General features: G+C 37.0%; 2 protein-coding genes across 8 annotated transcripts; one reads left to right on the top strand and one right to left on the bottom strand.

The window, feature by feature from the left end:
- The first annotated feature begins 1,832 nt into the window (after positions 1-1,832).
- hdhd3 (haloacid dehalogenase-like hydrolase domain containing 3) lies at positions 1,833-5,468 on the top strand. 4 transcript variants are annotated; one of them, XM_066665465.1, is made up of 3 exons: positions 1,833-2,019; positions 3,140-3,473; positions 4,141-5,468. In XM_066665465.1, coding segments are annotated over exons 1-3 (732 nt in total). In that variant the 5' UTR covers positions 1,833-2,017; the 3' UTR covers positions 4,537-5,468. The 4 variants fall into 4 exon arrangements, with proteins under 4 accessions (XP_066521562.1, XP_066521563.1, XP_066521564.1 ...); XM_066665466.1 differs by having other exon boundaries at positions 1,837-2,024; XM_066665467.1 differs by lacking the exon at positions 1,833-2,019 and adding an exon at positions 2,025-2,162.
- Positions 5,469-8,329: 2,861 nt separating this feature from the next.
- On the bottom strand, positions 8,330-19,791 carry tgfa (transforming growth factor, alpha). 4 transcript variants are annotated; one of them, XR_010801940.1, is made up of 7 exons: positions 19,313-19,791; positions 15,208-15,345; positions 14,247-14,361; positions 13,275-13,424; positions 12,154-12,266; positions 10,574-10,699; positions 8,330-10,452 (listed from the first exon to the last, which is right to left on the bottom strand). XR_010801940.1 is itself a non-coding variant. In XM_066665724.1 (6 exons), exons 1-6 carry the CDS (start codon positions 19,452-19,454, stop codon positions 10,692-10,694), a joined length of 534 nt encoding a protein of 177 aa, XP_066521821.1. In that variant the 5' UTR covers positions 19,455-19,791; the 3' UTR covers positions 8,330-10,691. The 4 variants fall into 4 exon arrangements, 3 of the variants coding, with proteins under 3 accessions (XP_066521821.1, XP_066521820.1, XP_066521819.1); XM_066665724.1 differs by having other exon boundaries at positions 8,330-10,699; positions 19,445-19,791; XM_066665723.1 differs by having other exon boundaries at positions 8,330-10,699; positions 12,154-12,263.
- Positions 19,792-21,440: the final 1,649 nt, after the last annotated feature.

The raw sequence follows: 21,440 nt of genomic DNA on the forward strand, positions 1-21,440 counted from the left end.
TCTGTGGCTGTGACCAATGAGTTGGTGAATATATATATATATGAGTTACAAGCCAGTTTTATGAGGTGTTTAATGCTTCACATATTCCACAGAGGAGGAGTTCTCAGCCACAGCAGCGGAAAGGCATCGGCACCTTACTTTCGGGTGACGCTGGCACATGCCAATGGCAATGGCATCGGCACCAGAACCTTACTTCGGGTGACAGTGACAGCCATTGTGAGCATAACTGTCCGGATGTTTTCTCCAATTATTTTTTAGCTTACGAGTAAGAGAGGTTGTCCTACACTAGCAAGCTAACTCTTAGTAATTGGGTGAGGTTTCCTGACCCATACTCACTGTCCGGGAAGTGGATCAAGGGACCAAGTAAATGGCCAAAGTTACAGTGGTCGGACATCTTCATAAAGCTTGTGGAAAACCCCAGCGTGTATACAAAAGAAATACTCAAGGCATAAAATCTCTCTGATATGTCCAGGACATTGAATTCCAAGATTTGACGGATGCCTTTTGTGCTTTACGGACCGACGTACTGCCTATTGTATTTACCATTATGAAATAGCTGAGAATGCCAGCTTTGTGGTTGCTGCTTTCACTAATTTTTTTGTTATTAAGTACATTATTTATTTTGTATTTGTGTGATAAACAGTGGCGAAAAACATTGCCTGATATTAAATTTGCACTACAGAGGCAAGAATTTTTTCAGCCCAGTCTGTCCGTTTAATTGATTGTAACCATTATATATATATATATATATATATATATATATATATATATATATATATATATAACTATGACCCTGAAATGGATAAGGAAAAGAAGATGAGATTCACTATTTTTTGCCCCTGCAACTTATTTTCATTTAGCCGGTTGTACACTCTAGAAGCTATTAATTTATTTTTATTTAGAAATCAATAAGACAACTTATTCAGGGGTGTCCAAATTTTGCTCCAGTTTCCTCCCACTGTTGAAAAACACATGTTGCTAGGTGGATTGGTCCGTAGTGTGTGTGTGTGTGTTGCCCTGTGAAGGATTGGCGCCCCCTCCAGGGAGTGTTCCTGCCTTGTGCCCAATGATTCTGGGTAGGCTCCGAACCCACCCTGACCCGGAACTGCATAAGTGGTTACAGACAATGAATGTTATGAGCTTAATTCAGAAAGTCATAATTATCTTTGCAGAGTTGTAAATTGTGCCAATACGATGTACCACCTACCTTGCCAGTAAAGTAGTTATCTGCTTTTTGTGCTGACACAGACATTTATTGTGATATTAGCATGGGAACAGCTTGTAGCTCACTGGTCTATGAACACAGTTACACTGGGATATGTGATAATATGTGATGCTATGTTTGTAACATGCCACTGGATTGGCTTTAAGGTTCATTTAATAGTATGTAAGGCACCTACATTTAGCTAGCACATGGACGTTTAGCTACATTTAGCTGAATCCACAATGTCACCAAAAAATAATAATAATATATGAAATTAAAAAAAATATATATATATTCCATTGGCATTTGCCACTGTCACCCGTACGTAGATGTCGATGCCACTGTCACCGTAAGATGTCGATGCCATTTCATGTTATTTCTGCCTCTTGGTAGCCAGCTAACTTAAGCCAAAAGTCAAGCCTGTCAAATAGGAATAGAGCTGAGGGAGGTTCTTAATGAACCATCCTAATCTGAAAGTTAGCTGCTATTGAGAAATCCTGCTTTGTGGAATAGCCCCTATTTAGAGGCTAAGTAACTAGTGAATAGCGCCACCATGCGGAGTATTTAGGCTAAACGTTAGCGAGTGATTATGTGTGTGAGTGAATTAAGGTTTGATGTGCTTTGCTTTGTTTTTAAAAAGTAAAAGGTCGATCTGTCTTTTCTGCGCTTCCCTTCTCCCCCACAGAGAGGCAGCATTTCAACATAAAGCTGTTCGCTACAAACTATTGCTCAACATGACCTTAGCTCTCCAGTGCAGCACGGACGGCTTATGGCTGACAGGCTTCAGCACGGACTTTTACTTTAAATAACTGCATGTAGGGTCAGTTACACCTCTTGTTTTATTATGAAGGCATTCTGTGTTTTGTAACAATATGGTCAGCAGCTCGGTTTGTATTCTGTCAGGCAACTTAGCCCTCAGCTAACAGCGCTACTTCAACAGACCAGAGCTGCAGCACCCGTACGTTTAAGGTGGACTTATTAGATATTTACAAACCTGTCCGCGCTGAACCAACCTCGGGCTCGCTATTATGTCGCCGGAAAAGCAGTGTTGTCATTTATCAGGATATATAGCTTGTTTTCCTACTTAGCCACCAGCCAGCCTTATTTCTGGGGACAGTTTAGTTCAGCCAAACTCTGTCACGCTTTCGGTAGACTGACACGCTCGATCAGGTGTAGTAGCTACACTGAGTTCTGAAAATGGACTCTTCTGATTCTGAGTTGGAGCAAATACCTATGCTGGTGTTTTAAAGCGAAATACAATAAAATTCAACAGTTTAACATAATGTATCCATTAAGATATAGACGGTGACTCAGACAGACATACGATGAACAGAAATATTAGTTTGAATTAAAAACTAAAGGAGCTACGTTTAACCTTGGGGTTAATATCAGATGTCTGAGGCCCTAAGAGTCTAAGCAGGACTTTGACATAGCTGATTAGTGTAAGTTTCCTTCATAAATATATTTTTATTAAATAACCAGTAACATTGAAGTACATTGTTGCTAGTCTTCTGTCTGAAAACGTATGCAGCACAGGTGTTCAGAAATACTGCTCTTTACATGTGCTCTTATGTTTTTCAGCAGATTGCAGATGATAATTACACGTCAATTGTGGACCTAAAACTATATGAGATTGAGAGAATTATCATTTCTCCTATAAAATGCCCCTCACGAGATTAAGAATTGCTTTTTGGTCAGTGAATGAATCAGATTATGCTCCTTAGAGCAGGTCCCATCCACCCATGAAGTCATCAATAGAAAATACGCAGTGGAAAATACTGAGAATTTATTTATTTATTTATTTTTAATATTATTTTAATTGTTTTATACTCTGCTATTTGAATATATTTGGTACTATGAAATTAATAATTTTTGATACCCTGTCCTAACAATAGCATATACCTAAATAATCACAAGGAATGGTCTTTATTTCAGGACCATGCTTGGGCTAGTGCGTTGGGTTTTGTGGGACGTAAAGGATACTTTACTGAAGGTGCAGCGCTCTGTCGGGGAGCAGTACTGCAGAGAAGCTGAGCGTGCAGGACTCAAGTTATCATCCCAGCAGGTAGAGGCTGCATTCAGGCAGGCTTACCGTCAGCACTCACAACTCTACCCCAACTATGGCACTGCTCATGGCATGAATGGTCACTTGTGGTGGACAGGACTGGTGAAAACCACCTTCTTCCAGTGTGGGGTGCAAGACCCTGTTCTGCTTGACACACTGGCAAAAAATCTCTACCAGAACTTCTGTGGACCAGAGAACTGGGAGGTAAGAGGCTTCCAGCGAACTGATCCCTAACTGCAGTGTAACATTATTTATTTGATGTTTTAGTTTTATTTATTTTCTTTTGTACCTGTGTATTAGAAAATGTAGAGATATAGGACAAACAGAGTAAAAGGAGAAAGTGCTACATATTAAATAATTCATTCCCCAATCCATAACTAAATTAGAATGATAAGAAATAGTCATGAAAATATCAGTTACTACACTCTTTTGGGCATACACATTCAGGGAAAAAATATAAAGAAGAAAAGCACTGTAGGATCTTTACAAAAGATTCTTTCAGCTGACAAATGTAATTTCATTCAACAAAGAATAACCCAAAATATTAAGTATATTGACAATGGCAAGTATGAAGAATTTACTTGTCACTGCAAAAGCATGTGCATACATTTTTTCTGTTCTTGGGGATAAAATTGTATGCAAAAATGTTTTGGTTTAGATGATTTAAAGATGGTGATTTAAATGCTAGCTAGCTAACTAATGTTTATTTTTAGGTGATATTTAATAAAATGAAAATTGTCATTCATTTTGCTACCCTAAAGTAATCATAAAATTACATAAATTACAAAAAGTACAGTTACGTTCACACATGCATATTCTTGAGTAACAAACCATTGAACCGATACGAATGAGGCTTATTTGATGTTATCAGGTGTTTCCAGACTCAAATTCTGCCCTGAAAGCCTGCACAGCTCTGGGACTGAAGCAAGGTGTGGTGTCCAACTTTGATAGTCGCCTAGAAGGGGTCCTTCGCGGATGTGGCCTCCTTTCTCACTTCTCATTTCTCATGACCTCAGAAGGGGCAGGTGTGTCCAAGCCAGACAACAGCATCTTCACTCAGGCCCTGAAAAAGTGTGGAGTGCCAGCCAAAAATGTTGCCCATGTTGGGGACCACTTTGTAAATGACTACCTTGCATCTCGTTCATTAGGTATTCATGGTTTTCTTCTTGATAGAAATGGACAACAAACACATTTGGATATTCCTCCAGAGCACAGACTGCAGAACTTGGATGAATTACCAGCACGACTGCAAAAAGAAAAAGACTAGAAATCATCTGTGCTCCTATGCGTATTAAACCAGTTTATTTTAATTTTATCAAAGTTCATATTTCAGTCATGTAGTTATTTAGTTTCTTTAGTGGTCATTGACTACTTAAAACTGCATTCCATGCTGTCTAGAATAGGCCCAAAGAGCCTATTCATACAGAGTCAGATATTTTACAATGATAAAAATAATAGCAGCATCAGCTATGATTTATCATTTTACTTTTTCAGAATGGCCGCTAAATGGCGCACATACTTGACTCGAAAAGATAACACATCATTCAAATTCTAAAATCTTTATAATAAGCTCTTCAGAAAGTCTTTCTGTGGTGCAGTTTGAGGCTTTAATTCTGTGTGTTACCTGTGATGGTTATTTTGTAAAACCAGTGTTGAAAATAATGGAAGTATTGTGGATAATGGTGTAACGATCGAATATTTAACAACATGAGATAATCATTCATTAATTGTCTAACCGCTTATTCAATTCAGGGTCACAGTGGGTCTAGAGCCTACCCAGAATCACTGGGCACAAGGCAGGACCACACCCTGACCACACCCTTACCTATGGACACTTTTGAGCCACCTACTAACGAGTGTTTTTGGACCGTGGGAGGAAACCGGAGCACCCAGAGGAGACCCACGCAGACACGGAGATAACACACCAAACCCCTCACAGTCAACTGGAGCAGGGCTCCAACCCATAACCTCCAGCACCTTGGAACTGTGTGACAGCAACACTACTTGCTGTGCTGTTGTGAGATAATCATGTGATTTGGATATAATGATCAAGGGGTACATTTGGGAAGGACAAGGTGAAACCAGGTTTACACCTCTCCTTGTTCAATAAAGGATAAATAAACTGGATTTTCTGGGATGGATAGTTGTGCCTTGGAAAGCTATAATTATTTAAATAAATCCTGAAGCTTATTCCCTTAATTAACCTGAAACCTGCATCTGAAGTCTTTATTTTTAATGTAACTATTTGTGTTGGTATCCTCTTAATGAAGTGATGGGATCCTTTGGTCACAACACTCTACGTAATTCTTCTTGGATCATGATCCAGATGTGATTCATGAACAATGATTTTATTAATCATCATAAGGCAAAATGCTGTAAAATTTACAATGAAATTTGTTCATTCCTTTTAAACCTTGCCCCAGGTTAAGTTCATGTTTGTTATCAATTACCAGTTTAATAAGTGAATTTGAGTCTCACAAGTACCTAAACTGCTCTCAACCAGTGTTCAAAAGCCCTGGTATATAGGTCATCAGTCAGCAGGTCATTGATTAAACTCTGGTAAAAGAGAGAGCTTGGGTGTAAAGCTGTCCCCTGCTCTGAACGATGTGATAGTGTTCAATTGGATTCTCATTATAGAAAGACAAATATCTGCAAGAGAAATGTGTTATAGAACTGTGGCATCACAGCATGAACCAAGACAAGCCTGTGTCTGTAGCGAGCTGATATGTCCATTTAAATGCTTCCAGGGCACTGTGGTGAAAGCTACAGGACAACCAGAGAGCAGAGAGAGATCATTAACCCTAATACCCCAATACACTTATTTTCGCCCATCTGCTTTATCACAGATACCAGCAATGCCTGCTCCCTTCAGACAGAAATCTTATTGTCCTGTTGGGAGGGACTGCAGAAAATAAATTCCAAAGACAGTTTGAAGTGCAGCACTGTTACAACTCAGGCATAGTCCTGCACGAGGTTACTGGACTCTTCCCTCTTTGTGTCCATTTCTCCATTCTTTAAGCCTTTACAGAGCGCTTGCAGCAGAGCGCCTTAAATTAAAGCTGGCTTTAGAGGCTCAGCCAGCCGGCTCTGAGAGGCTCCACTCCAATCCCATTGTACACATAATAGGATTGGCAAACAACGCTGGACATGGGGGTAACAGAATGGGGAGATGAGGATGATGAAAAGAATAAGGTTGCAAATAAAATGTACAATTTTAAAAGCAGGCATCAAGAAAACAAAAGGAAAACTTAGAGAAAGATCTGGGGAATGGTATAGCAATATTCTTGAGCCCAAAGGATCAACAGATTGATGGTCGATTTATGGTTCTTTAAACAAACTTTCAGTTATTTTTGCTACGTGGCAAATGCAAGTTTCAAGAATTTACACAAAATGTAAAGTTTCTGTACCAATTAACCATACATTTACAAATCCCATTTCCATAAAAATTGGAACACATTCTAAAAAAAATACAATAAAAATGAAATCTGTAATTAGTTCAATCTTTACTCTTTAACACCCTTTAAGAAAAATGTCAGTGTTTCAAAAAAAAATTCTATTTCTTAAATATAGACACATTTAGGAATTGATAACTGCAAACCACACACAAAAAAAACCCATTTCATTGAATTACTTTTTAATCATTTGTCAATGAATTCTAATTGTTTGCCGTTTTGCACATGTACATTTTTGCCAACTTTAAAGACATTAGCTGCTCAAAGGTCTGTTGTCATTGTTTCTGCTTCTCCTCTTCATGATGCGCCATATGTTTTCAGTAGGATTTAGATCTTACTGCAGGCATGAAAATCAAGCTCACACACTATGTCTGTGAAGCCAAAGTGCAGAATAAGTCCTGTCATTGTCCTCCTGGGTTCCATGGTACCTTTATATATTTGCGTGAGCACTGATGCACCCACATGCCATCACAGGTTCTGGCTTTTAGCTTTTATTTTATTTATAATAATCTGGGTGGCCTTCTTCCCAGCTTTTTCCCAAAAACAACCTGAAATATGGACTCCAAAAAACACTTCCTCTGCCTTCTCCAATGAATTTGGACCCAGAGATCTCAAGTATTTCTGAGACCACGTGGCTGTAGAATGATGGTTTGTCAAACTGTACTCTCTGTATGCTTGATAATCACACACATTCAATATTGATTTCTGCCTTTGTTTTTTATGCAGAGATTTCCACTGACTCCCTCAATCTTGCTCTGCAAAATATTTATTTTGAACTTGTTGACAATCACCTCATGAAGTTTGGCAAAAAAACGAGCAACAACTAGTATTCCTTGCAACGTCTAAGCCTTTGGTGAATGTTATGTTTCCGTCTTCTGTATTCACCTACTTATAGTCATCATCATCATCTTCTATTCCGCTTTTCCATTTCAGGGTCGCGGTCCTACTTATAGCGTAAAGCTTAAAAACAGTGTTGTATGGATTTTCTATAAATTGTTTGGTTAAATAAGGCTTCAAAAGGATTAACATATCAGCAATATATACTAACATTTTTCAAAATGGCCAACTGTTTTAGGAATGGGGTTTGTAAGCCAAGAAACATTAAAGACTGAAAGCCATCAAAGCAGAAGAGCACCACCAGCAATAGAAAATGCACTCAGTCAAGAAACAGCCTTGGATGCATACTGTGTTATGCAGTCACTCAGGCCTCTGCTCTGCATTGCCCTAACCTAGGGGCTTTTCCAGCTCACAAAAGGGGAAGAGCACACAAACCAGTAAATAAATAGGCATGGAGTTAAATAAAAAGCTTAAACGTTACCCTGAGCAGAAAGAGCACTTTGACCACACACTCTTTGTTCAAGTCTGCCTGAGGATTTTCTAGTTTTTAGTTTTCACATTTACATGTGGCTTGCTCTTAAAATATTCAGTTTATGGAGACAACAGTAGGTAGTTTTTAAAAAAGCTGGCAATGTGGAAAAGAAACAAGGAATAAGTGACAATCAAAAGAAAATCTGAGGAAAAAAATGCAGTTATGGGGAGAATAGTAATAAGGGTTGAAAAGGTAAAATGAGTCCCATAAGCTTTTGGCACAAAAGATGACACCACCAAGATAATCAACAATTTTTATGTTTTTTTTAAAGAACAAATATATATATACACAAATACATAAAGTGGTCAGAAAGAAAAATATATTTGATGGAACAAGCAATTTAACTGCATACCTCTACTGATGACCATGTAACCAGTGAAGTCACAAGCACAGTTTCACACTCACTGTGAGACTGGTATGCAACACCTGTGTATAATACAGCTGTGTATGGATACAGGGAATGGTGTGTAAATAAAGTGAGTTGTGCAAAGATACACAAACATGCTTTATAATGACAAGCACAATATTCCTGTACAAGTACAAGCAGATCAAAAGGACACAAGCCATCATGAACATACGGTACAATATCGATATCTAACATTATGTCCGGAAGTTAATTTCAGGAATTTAGAAACATGGCCTTCTAAGCATAATGTCAAGGATTTATATTCATCCAAAAAAACATGGAAATACTGTGACCAAATATTTTTTATATGAAATTGTTACTGAATTCTAGACAATACTTGGCCAACTCAAACATACTCCAGAGTTCACCACAAAACATCAGGCATCCCACAAAAACAGGCTTGTAAGAGATGTAAAGATTTGTCTTCATTGCTGTCATTTAGGCAGCGTAATAGAAGAGTACTTACTGAAACTATATTTATATTTATTCATATTCTATTTAATCATATCCTGAATTTCTCAATTTTAAAATCAAGCCAGTTTTAGGGCAAGTGTGCTTCTGCAAAATTGTAAGTCTGGTCTCTAAAGTGCTTAGTTCCAGCACACTTCCCCATCATCTTCCCATCTTTTTTTTTTTTTTTTTTTTTAATCAAACAAGAATTGAGAGTAATAGTACTGACTAAAAGGGACTTGTGTGTAATTTCATTCTCACCTCCATCACATTTTCCACAGTGCTAATCTGAATTCAGTTCAATAACGTACATTTACATAAGAGCAATGACAAAAGCCTGAGGATAAATTAAACAGGAACCATGTTAAACAAGGTATAAAACAAGACTAAAAACTTAACAGAGTTGGGTTAAATAACTTCACCTGTGTATGCATGGTTGAGTTTGAGCATGTATGTGTGGATTTAAAATACATAGTCATAAGCAGGTGAACTTGTGCAATATTCCAATAGACAAAGTGATACATTTTTGTGCAGTCTGAATGTGGTGGACAGTGAAATTTGAAGTGTGGAAACGTGTGACCATACACACTGTACACTCAACCAATCAGAGTTGCAGCGAAAACTTGTAATGCGAGTTTCATGAATATTGTGGCCCTGAAGAGTAAAAGTTAATTCAGGTATGGGTTTGGTTTTTAGAAGTTGTATGTTGTTGCCGAAAACCTTGTAACAATGCTCCCTATGTCAGAAACATGAGGTCATGTTCAAAGTGCAAAAAACCATTAAGACAACAAAAGCATCAAATACCTAGAGATTTTAAGACAATTGTTTGTATTAGTAAGAATACCAATAATAGTTCTAATAAGTCCTCCCTCAGAAACCTGTCACTGACTCTTTATCACAGCTAGTGAAATTTCAGATAATTACTCAAGAACATATTAGAAGCATATCAGATTAAAAAAGTAAAGTCTGGTGTGGCCCACGCATCATATAAATATTTGTGCATACTATGCTGATCTAAATATTTTCACAATCTTCCACATAACATTACAGGCTTTTTCAAGAGCAGTGGCTTCATGTGTGACATACTCCTAAGTAAATGTTGAGCTAAAAATGTTTTGTTTTTCTTTGACGAAAGTGCAACCCACAAACTGTGTTAAAGAGCATCTTTCAGAGCTTCCTTGTGATTGAAAAGACAAACTTCCACAAGCCCCTGTGCTTGTATCTAAAAGTACATTATTCTCACTTTTCTCAGAGAATGTTTAAGCATTGTAATTAAATGAATTCACATGTTTTACAATATAGTCATGAGGGCTTGTACTCTCCATCTTACTTTTCACTTCCAGCTTGAGTGCCCATGGGTGCCGGTCCATTTCTTGTCCACTAGGGCTTTCTCCACCAGATCCCTGGATCTTTACTCTGCAAATCTGTTTCATTCACCTCCATCTGGGCCAAAGAACCAGTCCAAGGTATAGTGTTGCCTGTCCCAAATTTCAAGACGTCTTCCATCTGTTTTCATTTTATAATCCATAAAAAGTTAAACTGGATGGAATTATTCAGTCCCTCTGAGTATTAACATTCCAAAAGTCATATCAGCTGTTTTGGTTTTTCCTGTGAATTTGTCTCTTACCGGCTGTGCAAGTCCATAGCTTGAGCAGCCAAGCTGTATTTTAGCCCAGGGATAATCCAGGGAGGAGCTTGTGGTCTCAGGTGACAAAATGTATGGAACAGCAATGCCAAGACCCGTATCAAACCACTACAAAGTAAAAAGCAAAAAAGAGTGGTTAAAAAAATAACAATAAACAAAATTCAGTCTAGGCACTAACACAGAAGGAATGAGAGAGGTCTGGACATCACTAATCTACCTAGATCAATTCACTAGATTGTACCTTGCACATAACGGACAATCTCTAATGAGAAGACAGATATTGAGTGTGAAAAATGACAAAAAAATGTGAAAAAAAAAACAGAAAAGGAAAGAAAATATAAACATTGTCGAAATATACAAATCCAATATTTGTCAACATCTATATTTAGCCAAACCAGGTACACACACATTTGAATGTGTCATTCTTTACATAAATCATTGTAAATATGTCAGAACATTGCTATAGCAACAGTTCCTGCCACAGTTCCTGCTTGATAATTGCATGACAATGCAGTGAAAATGTGTACAACCCTTCTGTTGACAAATCTGATTAAAGTCACTGCCCATAAACAAGATGTGCTATGACTAGACTAGTGATGTTAAATGGCTGGTCTGTCTGACCAAAATTCCAATAATTCCATTTCTAATTGCAAAATTACAGCTTGAGTTTCTCATTTCCTCTGCAGACAACATAACAGAACGAGACGGAAACAGCGTCAACATCAACAATTCTACAGCGTGTCCATATATTCTGACATATAAATCATAGATCAAAGTAGGTCTCCATACGCAAGTGAACACAAACATTGATCCACATATGCTGAGGCATAAAATTGTACACTAAAGATACATTTCAAACAAACAAAAGGAATATTCTAAGGTGTGAGATTTTAGGACTCTGCTTAACTATAATGAAACCAAACGAGATCCTCTAGATGCATCCCTTCCAGAGGTCCCTCTTCCAAGTTCCTTTGTGACTAAAGGAACACTGACAGATTTCTACTTCCCAGAGGTGTTATCATAATATTTTTACTTCTATTGAAGCAAAGAAGTACAAAATTCTGCTCTTCTAGATTTAAGCCTGTAGCCAGTGAGAATGGGGGTTCACAGCTCTGTCTTTTGGGCCTAAAATAAGTCTAAAAGACTTCAGTTCTACTTCTGACAGAGGGCATACATACACAAGTGCTACATAGCAGATCTAAATGCAATGCCATAAATCTTTTGTGTTATGTCCAGCGTCTTTTGTATTTCTACTTGTTTCTTTGGGAAGATACTTGAGTCAATTTTACCCAAGTAACAATACTTTTATTTGGGTACGTATTCTCAGCTCAACAATGGATTTAGTTACTCTTGTCACCTCTATTTAATAGGTTCTCTTAATGGAGAATGCACAGATATTGAACATCTCTAACTCTCCACACAGACACATTGGGTAAACACAGTGTCACTGTGATAGCCCCCTAACTTCTTTCTAATATTAATTATGGCATGGCATGATTAAAGCCATCAAATAAATTGTCAAGTCAGTATTAGTTAATGCAAGAAAAACTGAAGTGCATTACCTGTCTCTGAGTGGCAGCAGGATGTTCCACCCTTTATGATGCTGTTTGGTATCTCTGACCAGCAGAAAAGGCCATGACCTCGTCTACATCCTACTCGCCTCCACCAACAACTGCTGAAAAATCATATTTATATTTTCATAAAATAATTACTCAGTTCCAAGTCAAAATTTACAATTCACACGATTTTATACAAAACATAATTTTGATAAGTTCTGTATCTTAATCTAGGTCAAGCAAATCATAAATACAAAATATAAAATGCATAGCAGAAATATTTTCCTCAACTGGACTTTTCAGTCACATAAGAAAAGTCACATAAGAATACAGAGACAGGTCAACTGGTTTTGGACATTGATACAATTTTAGTAATTTTGCCTCTGTACATCACCACAATTGACCTGAAATGAAACAGTCAAGATGCATTTGAAGTGTAGACTTTTTATTTATATATATTATATTAGTGTAACACAACACAGCTATGTCACTGTAGCGTTGAGAATAATCCAAACCGCCCAAATTATACCTGCACTGTGGCATTCGTGTGGGGTCCACTGAATAGCAGGGTGATAGGGGGTTAACAATATATACAGGGCAATATATGTATTACAGTCTGTAATTGTAGGACTACAATGTGCTCCTGTATAGTCAGCGTAGCTGAGAGAATTGTCAGTGAGTGTAGAATCAAGGAGGTTATTTGAAATACTTGGATTCAAATCCTTCACATGACTGCCTGAAGCCTGTAATCCCTGGTCATCTTATTTATCATAAAATATTTACTTAAAAAAAATATCATAAAAAATATATAGTCAACAAGGATCCTAAATGTCCAGAAACACAATCTTACTGCCATTAATAATTACAAAATAAACATTAAAACTGATTCTGTTTTACACACACATGTTGTACTGTCATTTATAGACATAATTTCATGTTATTTTAGTAGTCAAGAAACCATAAAAAACCCAGTTGAAAACTGGCCATAAAATATGACAACATGCCATAACTTTTCCCACAGGTGTTTATGCATATTAAGTTAACAATAACTGGGAACAGAAGTGTGTTCTCTATAAATAATGTATGTTTATGTAGAAAATGGGCTGACTTAAAGATGTGTTACTTACTTTAATAAAGTACAAAGCAGCATGAGTAGGACACTACCAACGACACAAAGAACCAACATGGTGGCCACAGTCTGCTGCCTATTGTTGGTTGCCACCACAGCCAAGAGGTCAGCATGTTCACAGCGCATCCCCATAAAGCCTGGATGACACCTACACAAAAATAAATATGTATATCAAACAGGAATTAAGAAATGTGTTAAAATAGCACATTTGTGTATTCTAGCTTTCTATGTTTCACAAAGTGAAATCTATTATTATAATGTCTAATCTGGACAATCAGCATGTCTAATTCTGACTCATAAAATGATTTATCCCTATGAAATGTAGAGGAAAAGCAGAAGACATACACTTAAATAAACTATTCACATGACAGTGGTACTGACAAAGCTTGGTTTATATACTAAAATTGTGTTATACTAAGTCAAGAGTGAGTTATTCAGTAAATAACAAGACACACTTGTCTAAACCTAGACAGACGTACACAACAAACTTGAGTCTGGAATTTCTCCAAATAAGTCAGCCATAGTCTGGCTGCAGTCCACTAGACTTATAGATTGGATTACAGTTATGAGACTATGCATCACTCATAGCCTGGCTCCAAGGGTTATTCTGTGTCAGGCATGTTTAATCAATATATACAGTACAGACTAGTCCACTTCATTTCCAGTAAATACAGCCATTAACTTCTGTTCCACTATTCAGTCAGAAAAATATTTAATAGAAAGTAACTAAATATAATCTCCACACCTCCAAAGTTAATTATTAGAAAGTGCATTTTCTGTTCCTGTTATTTATCTAAGCAATCCTAAGCATATTCAATGGTGTTAAGGTCTGGGTTTTTGGGTGGCAAAATTTGGTACGCAAAAATACACGTTTGATATATATGTCATGTTGAATATAGGAAGCCAGACCCAGCCCATTGAATGACAATTGTGTTTATAGTTTATAAACCTAAACATTTTGTGCACTTACACACACGCAGGTGTCTCCTCCACAATGAGAAAGCGGCATGTGCCATGGAAGCAGAACTGACTGTGAGAGTCAGGACAGTCGGCAAAGTGTGAGTGGACTGCTGCTGCAATAAACTCTAAAACCAGAAGGTTAACATGCAGGATGGTCACTTTGATATGCATTGTTGCAATACAAGAAAAAATAGGGATGAGCAATATAGCAATAAATAAAGTGAAAAATGTTCTGTCCATTATAAATACTGTCAGTTAACTATAACCAATTGCATATTAGAATAACAAGGACATGTGGCATGACAAGGAACATTGTATTAAAATATTGCGTGAGTGAGTGAGTTCTTCACATATAGAAGAATCAGCCTTTTTTTGGGAATGGATATATCACAAGCACAGTCAATGATAACAATAAGATCAGAAAGAGAGTCTACTGGAGAAATGTCTTCAAGTATTGTGTTACTGTATTTATGCCATAATACCTACTTGTGAAAGATGTAAAAATAATAATAATTATTATTATTTAAATAAATACAACATTTTCATTGATATTTGAATCTCTCTCAGAGACTAACTATAAACATATAAAAAAAACTGTACTAAAGCTAAACAACCATTCTTGTAAAATACTGTTTAATATCCTTCACAAATCAGCTCTCAGGGACAGGATGAAGCTAGACATGGTGGACTTAGCCAGGATTTGCTTTCTCAGAACAGTAAAATCTAATGTCAATTTATTAAAATTGTTGGATTCTCGGGTTCATCATTGCGAGATTTGTTTTTCAAAGTTACTCCAGTGAAACTTTGTGGTTCTCCTAAAACAATCTACTTGCATGGGGCCAGTTTACAAGTACAGATACACCAAAAAAGTGCATTCCAGGAATGAACATATGTTGTCATGTGCACATTTTGCTCTCATACCCAGATAAACGACAAAAACTGTAACATTCAATTTGTTAAACTACACTTACTTCTGACACCTCTAGTAGTACTTGTTACAGTTGTGAAGCTGGTAGTTGCTATAGTGGTGGTGGGTGATGGAGTTGTAGTTGCTGTTGCTGTTGTTGAGGTAGAATTTTCTTGCACATGTCCATATGTAAACAAAGAGCCTACAAAACAAAAAATATATATTTAACCAATGAAATCTGCCTGAATAACAATCCCCCCCGAGCAACCCAGCATTATCACAAACCAGAGATAAGAGATCCTACACAGCATGTGGCAAAGAGAGTACTGCTAACATGAACCAGGCTCACTGGTGCTCGCTCACTTAATGAGTTTAAATGTAGATTGTGGTTAATTACACTCTCACAGAACAAGAAAGGAAGCAAAGTAATTCTGACTTTCCTAAAATCTGTGATATTGTGCCCAATTAGATTAGGCTTAAGGCTTTCATTTAATAAAAGACAGACAATGTTGGGGGATTACATAAACCCTAAACACCTCTAGCCATTTTAATTCCATTTAACCAAAAAGCACTTGTAACAAGAGCAATGTTCTGTGCTCACCTTTGGATTTAAAAAAGGTTGTTTAAAATTACATTTATTAAATATGTAGGAAAAACATTAGGACAAATTAAGACATTTAAAAGATATTTTTTCATCAAGCTTCCAGCAGTCATTACTGCTGTATATGAACATTTGTGCAACCATGAAAAAAAGAAAAAAAAAAAGAAAAGATAAATAAAGTTATGTACATGCACCATCACTGTATAACTGTTTAACTTCAAAAAATGGATGGAAAAATAATATGATCTGAAAGTAAAAGTGTATGAAAGTTCCTAAAACATGAATAGAAAGATTCTAGGCTAACTAAATAAAGTATTTGTAAATTGCTACATCTCTCAAAGAGAGTGTTTCTAAGTGCTGACCCTGTGGGGCATGAAGTTTTGTACTATAATATTATATTATACTATAAGTTATGCTATAATTGTACATAGGAATATTTACACCAAGGAGAGGTTTTGGGTAATAGCTCTGTCACACTGAGAATGAAAACAACCAATGGAACATGTCTAACAATGAGACCAGGTTATGCACCATTTCACGGCAGTCACAAAAACCCATCAATGACAGAGGAACTCTACAGGCCAGGTCAAGTACACATTAAAGTTTTTGTAACATAAGGTTATGTTCATTTGAAACACATTTTTAATACATCTTTCCCTAGCAAAGTCTGCCACCACAGGCATGGCTTGAGTCTGAGACATTGCATAAATTTGAGGTGAGCAAAACAAAGCAACATATGCCAGGATTGTTTACTAACACAACAGAGAAATTATTATTACAGTTTTCTCAGACCGTTTTGTTATCAACTGCAGGAACAGAGGTCCTGCTCAATTAATGTATCATGTATTAGTCTCACAGTGCTACACTGCACCTAAATGTGCACTGTCACTGCTTGGTATCTAGCCTACATCTGAGAGAGACTTACCCATCATTTTAGAACTTATGAGTTAAAAATGGATGCAAATACTTTGTAACTGGTGTGGGAATGACAAACCAATAAAGTGTGGTGTTTTCTAGTGATAAACACTAACATCCGTATTTGGCAGATACTTGCCCATGACAAATATTTAGAATTTACAGATATTTCAAACTGACAACTGATGACGTACTATACACTAAATTTCCCGAATAATTGTCCCTGCTTTGCCATTCCAGCTAAAACTGGCAGTAGTCTGAGGAGCACAAATGATCCCCATCCCCACTATTTTATAAATATAATATCAATGTTCATTTTTAAATTTTAAACGTCTCCAGTAGATGGTACTACAGCCAATAAACTCTGCATTTTTATTGTCTATTAGATGTGAAGCACCTCATTGAACTGGCCTCACTCACTTTTTGCCTTGTGTCAATGAAACCAAAAGTCCTTGTTTTCTCAAACCATAATTAAGCACATACAGTTAAGATACACTTAATTAATTAATTTGTCTACATTCTTACAGGGTTCATGAAAGCTGAACCTCAGCAGTACCACACTGACATGTCATAAAGATGCTGACAAAAAATTTGTTTTGAATTTGCTTACCAGCAGAGCTCTGCCTGTTACAACAAAAATAATTTTCATAGTTAATCAGAAAATTTTGGATGAGCTATAAATTTAAACACAACTTCTCTTCTAGCCAGATTTAGCCTACAGTGTCGCTTCATTAATAAGAGATCTATTAGATAAATTAATTCTCGATTTGGAAAACAAATTAGTAATGCTTGCTTAAATCAATTAAAAAGAATATTAACACAGAATTGGCAGATTTGTGGTGAAATCATTTAACCAGAACATGCATATCTTTGTTGTCCAATGACAAAGTGTATCCCCATTTTTGTTCATTTTTAGACTACTACAAAGCAAACGTGTAAGGAATAAAATATTTGAGATTGGTTCCATTGAAAGTTAAGAAGGTTTTTTCTCTTCACTTGTAAAGTTGCTATTTTGGAGATTATAAATTATAGGATATAAATCAGGAGAGTCAGGTATTTTCATAATGGATCACTGCTGCTATACCTATTCATAAATATTTCAGCATTATTATATATGTGTATAATGGATACACATTATAAATGGAACATATATAGTTCCCTGGGGTCTTAAAAAAACATTGATAGCATGCATTGGTCAAAAACAGAACTAGGATCAAGCACCAAACTGCCATTCTCAAACCTGTTCAAATGACCGGTTTTAGCGCCTGTTGTTTTAAATGAGAATGAGCACACAGCAGTGAGAACAGTTTTTTCCTCTTAATCCCATCTTTGGGCTCTCATAAATGTTAGATGGATTTAAATATCAATTGATATCATATTTGACTTGTTCATGCTTACACTCAAACTAGCCTCATCTCCCAGCCTCATGGGAGGACACCAGTGTGTCCTAATCCTTCAAATTTACCACAATAAAAGCCTATTTTATCAAAACCTTCATTACAATTTTTAGGCAAGAGTCATTATGTCGAGGAATGAGCATGCAATTTAATTATGAGTCAATATCTACCCCACCTACGGAGCTTTTGAGAGAAATAATAGTTGTTGTTTTTTTTAAATCTATGGAACTCTGAGGGGCAATATTTTCTTACATTAGAAAAATCAATATTCAAAACCTTATATTCTGTTAAGTGTTAAAGTTGCTGTTTGCAAATGACAGGACAATTGCTTTAGTATTATTTAGTAATTATCAAACATTATACAAGCTATTGTGCACAATTATAGAAACACATTAATTCTAAACACAAATTAAACTAAATTAACTTATCCTCTGACTCAACTTTCCATCACTACTGACACAAGGGATAAGGGACAGCAGCAGAAGAATTGCTCTAAATTTAAACTAAGCCCTTTAACCTTATTAATGACAAAGAATCAGGACCATGCACCTGTGAAGTTTCTGAAAGCTTGTAGCTTGCATCCAAACACTGGGCTCCTTTGGTATGAAACATGTTACTGATGTTACATGCTGATGATAAGCTGAGGAGCTAACATTAGTGGCTGTGAACAGAGCAAGATTAGAATGGACAGTGATGATCTCTCTCTGAATGAACACTCATGCCACTGATTCAAATGTTTGTACATATGAAACATACATCATGTGTATATAAGGAATGCAAGCCTTCACACCAAAAACCTTTAAAAACAGACAAAATGCTCTGAGAAATATAAGCCACGAGAGTTCTTCAAATGGAGACTTTAGTTTAACTGAAATATTTACATACAACAAAAATACAATAAAACAAACTTGCTTGATTAATTGATTTGTTTGGTTATTTTTTCTATTTAAAATTTTTACTTATGTTTCTATTTAAAATAACCATACTACTAAAACGCACCTACTTGGGTTATCTTTTCTTAAAGTAGGATGTAATTGCATCTTTAGTGTAGACACCTGAACTTTAAGACAACTGTGGCGTGCCTCTGAAGGTATATTTTTACTATTTGTACATGTACCGAATACAATGTATTCTTCGACATTGGATTTTCCATTCTGTTTATTTTCTCCTAAACTTCGCCACCAGTTTCATGCTGGCAGTGGCATGGTATCAAGTTTTGCACCTGAAACAAGGACGAACTGGAAACATTCACTCACCAATTAGGAGGAATATCGTATCCCAAAAAGCTCGATACATCTTTATAAGTTTTAAAATGAGTGAAAGGTCCTAGAGGTCTCACGACAAAAACCGTTGATGTGTAGCTCCAGGTTAGTGTTGAGAGAGTTTACCCGCCAGCATTGAGGAAGGCACCCGCGTGGGTTTGAAGGAACCACAGAGAGGAAAAACCTGCGGTTCCCGAAGCTGACTTCCATTCAAACCTCCAGCGGATCTTCCAGAGTACTCCTGGCGTCCTCGCTCAAACACAGACGTCTACACGTTGGCGACGATGATACCGTAGACGTGTTCCTTCTTCCGTTTCACTGCAACCTAAATAATATGCAGACGAGCTCCACACGAACAGTGGAACCAAACTCTCAGAAGGAGGAGTAATAAGTAAACAAATACATCACAGCCTCAGCCTCAGCCTCCCTCTGTGTGTGTGTGTGTGTGAGAGAGAGAGAGAATTGTTACAGGGTCTACATGGGTTTCCTCCATGGGCTCCAGTTTCTTGTCTATATGAAAGCCAGCCCTGCATCTTCCTTGTGGCTAAAATAAGCTGTGTTTACTTTTAGGGATATTATGTATAACACTCATTTGTTATAAATCCTGGGATAAACCGTAATTAATACAAAGATTTTACAGTGTGTTGCTCAATAAAGATCATTTTTATTGTTCTGTTTCTACATTCTATTCCAGGATTTGTCTTTGCCTGTGTAGGTGACATGAAGTAGGTCCCTTCCAGTCCATAGTTTACGTGTGTAATGTTACACTACCTGGTCTCTAATTGTATCTAATTAGTGCTGATGTATATACGGCTGTATTTACATTTGATGGTGTAGTGGTTATATAGTAAATCAGAAGTGAGTGTGCTGCACTTAACAGGCTTTATTCTATTTTTTTCTTTTGTTCATATATTATTCTTGTTCTATTAGTCAGACACACTTTGCCTCACACACTGTTTAAGTTTCCCGTCCTGGGAGTGCAAGGATGTGACCTGTTTCTTCTGTATTATGTACATTATGCAGAAGGCCTCAGGGCATGGGGCAAGAATTGGGACAGATGCCACTCACACCATCACAGATTTTTTTGGTTTTCTTAAGAACTTGATTTGAGCTTTGGCTCTGGTTGGTGGCATTTTGCTTTACTCACCATTGGATCTGCCATTACATCCATTATTTGTCCTGTGTGTGGCCTTTAATGAACATATCATTGCTGTCCAATTAAAAATGTGTATCTCCCAAAATAGCAACTTTACAGGAGAAGGAAAAACATTCTTAATTTCCAATAGATGTGAATGTAAAAAGATTTTATTCCATGGAATTTTGGAGCATTTTATTGGTCCATTTGGTGAAGTTTTACTATGATGTGAAGAAAAAAAAATCCACAAAATGGAGATAAATGTTTTTAACAGTGACAGTATTTTAAAATATGTTATTTCATTAACAGGGCGGCACGGAGGCGCAGCAGGTAGTGTTGCAGTCACACAGCTCCAGGGACCTTGAGGTTGTGGGTTCGATTCCTGCTCCGGGTGACTGTCTGTGAGGAGTTGGTGTGTTCTCCCCGTGTCCACGTGGGTTTACTCCGGGTGCTCCGGTTTCCTCCCACAGTCCAAAAACACACATTGGTAGGTGGATTGGCGACTCAGATGTATCAATAGGTGTGAGGGGATGTGTGAGTGTGTGTTGCCCTGTGAAAGACTTGGACCCAATCCAGGGTGTGTTCCTGTCTTGCGACCAGTGATTCCAGGAAGGCTCTAGATCCATCATGGATAAGCCTTTACAGACAATGAATTAATTATTTTTTTTCATTTAAAAAAAGTACTAATATAAATAATTCAATAACTTGAAACATAAATAAATATTTGGCACACTGTGGGAAACACTGAAATAGCCACTACAGCTTTGAATAATGGTTGCGTGTCTCTTCTGATTGTTCCTGCTGGCCACATCAGCTGGTTTTCAGCTTATCCTTTTCCATCTTTGTGACGTTTTACAAACTGTTTTCCCAATTTATCAGGTAATTTCTTTTTATGGCCAGCCATGTACCAGAAATATCCCATAACAAGCCCAAAATTGAGATAACTCAGATTACAGCTATGTTGGGATGCTGTATGACAAGCCAGAA

Source organism: Hoplias malabaricus, chromosome 3 (genome assembly GCF_029633855.1).
Source record: "Hoplias malabaricus isolate fHopMal1 chromosome 3, fHopMal1.hap1, whole genome shotgun sequence".
NCBI lineage: Eukaryota > Metazoa > Chordata > Actinopteri > Characiformes > Erythrinidae > Hoplias > Hoplias malabaricus.

Bases quoted from the DNA above. Each gene is read 5' to 3' on its own strand.
- hdhd3 (XM_066665465.1), top strand. The intron at 3,474-4,140 runs GTAAGAGGCTTC...TGATGTTATCAG, and splicing joins GTGGACCAGAGAACTGGGAG to GTGTTTCCAGACTCAAATTC.
- tgfa (XM_066665722.1), bottom strand. From the start codon at position 19,352: ATGTATCGAGCTTTTTGGGATACGATATTCCTCCTAATTG. The intron at 15,346-19,312 runs GTGAGTGAATGT...TTTGTTTTGTAG, and splicing joins TACGATATTCCTCCTAATTG to GCTCTTTGTTTACATATGGA. The intron at 14,362-15,207 runs GTAAGTGTAGTT...TTCTGGTTTTAG, and splicing joins TACTACTAGAGGTGTCAGAA to AGTTTATTGCAGCAGCAGTC.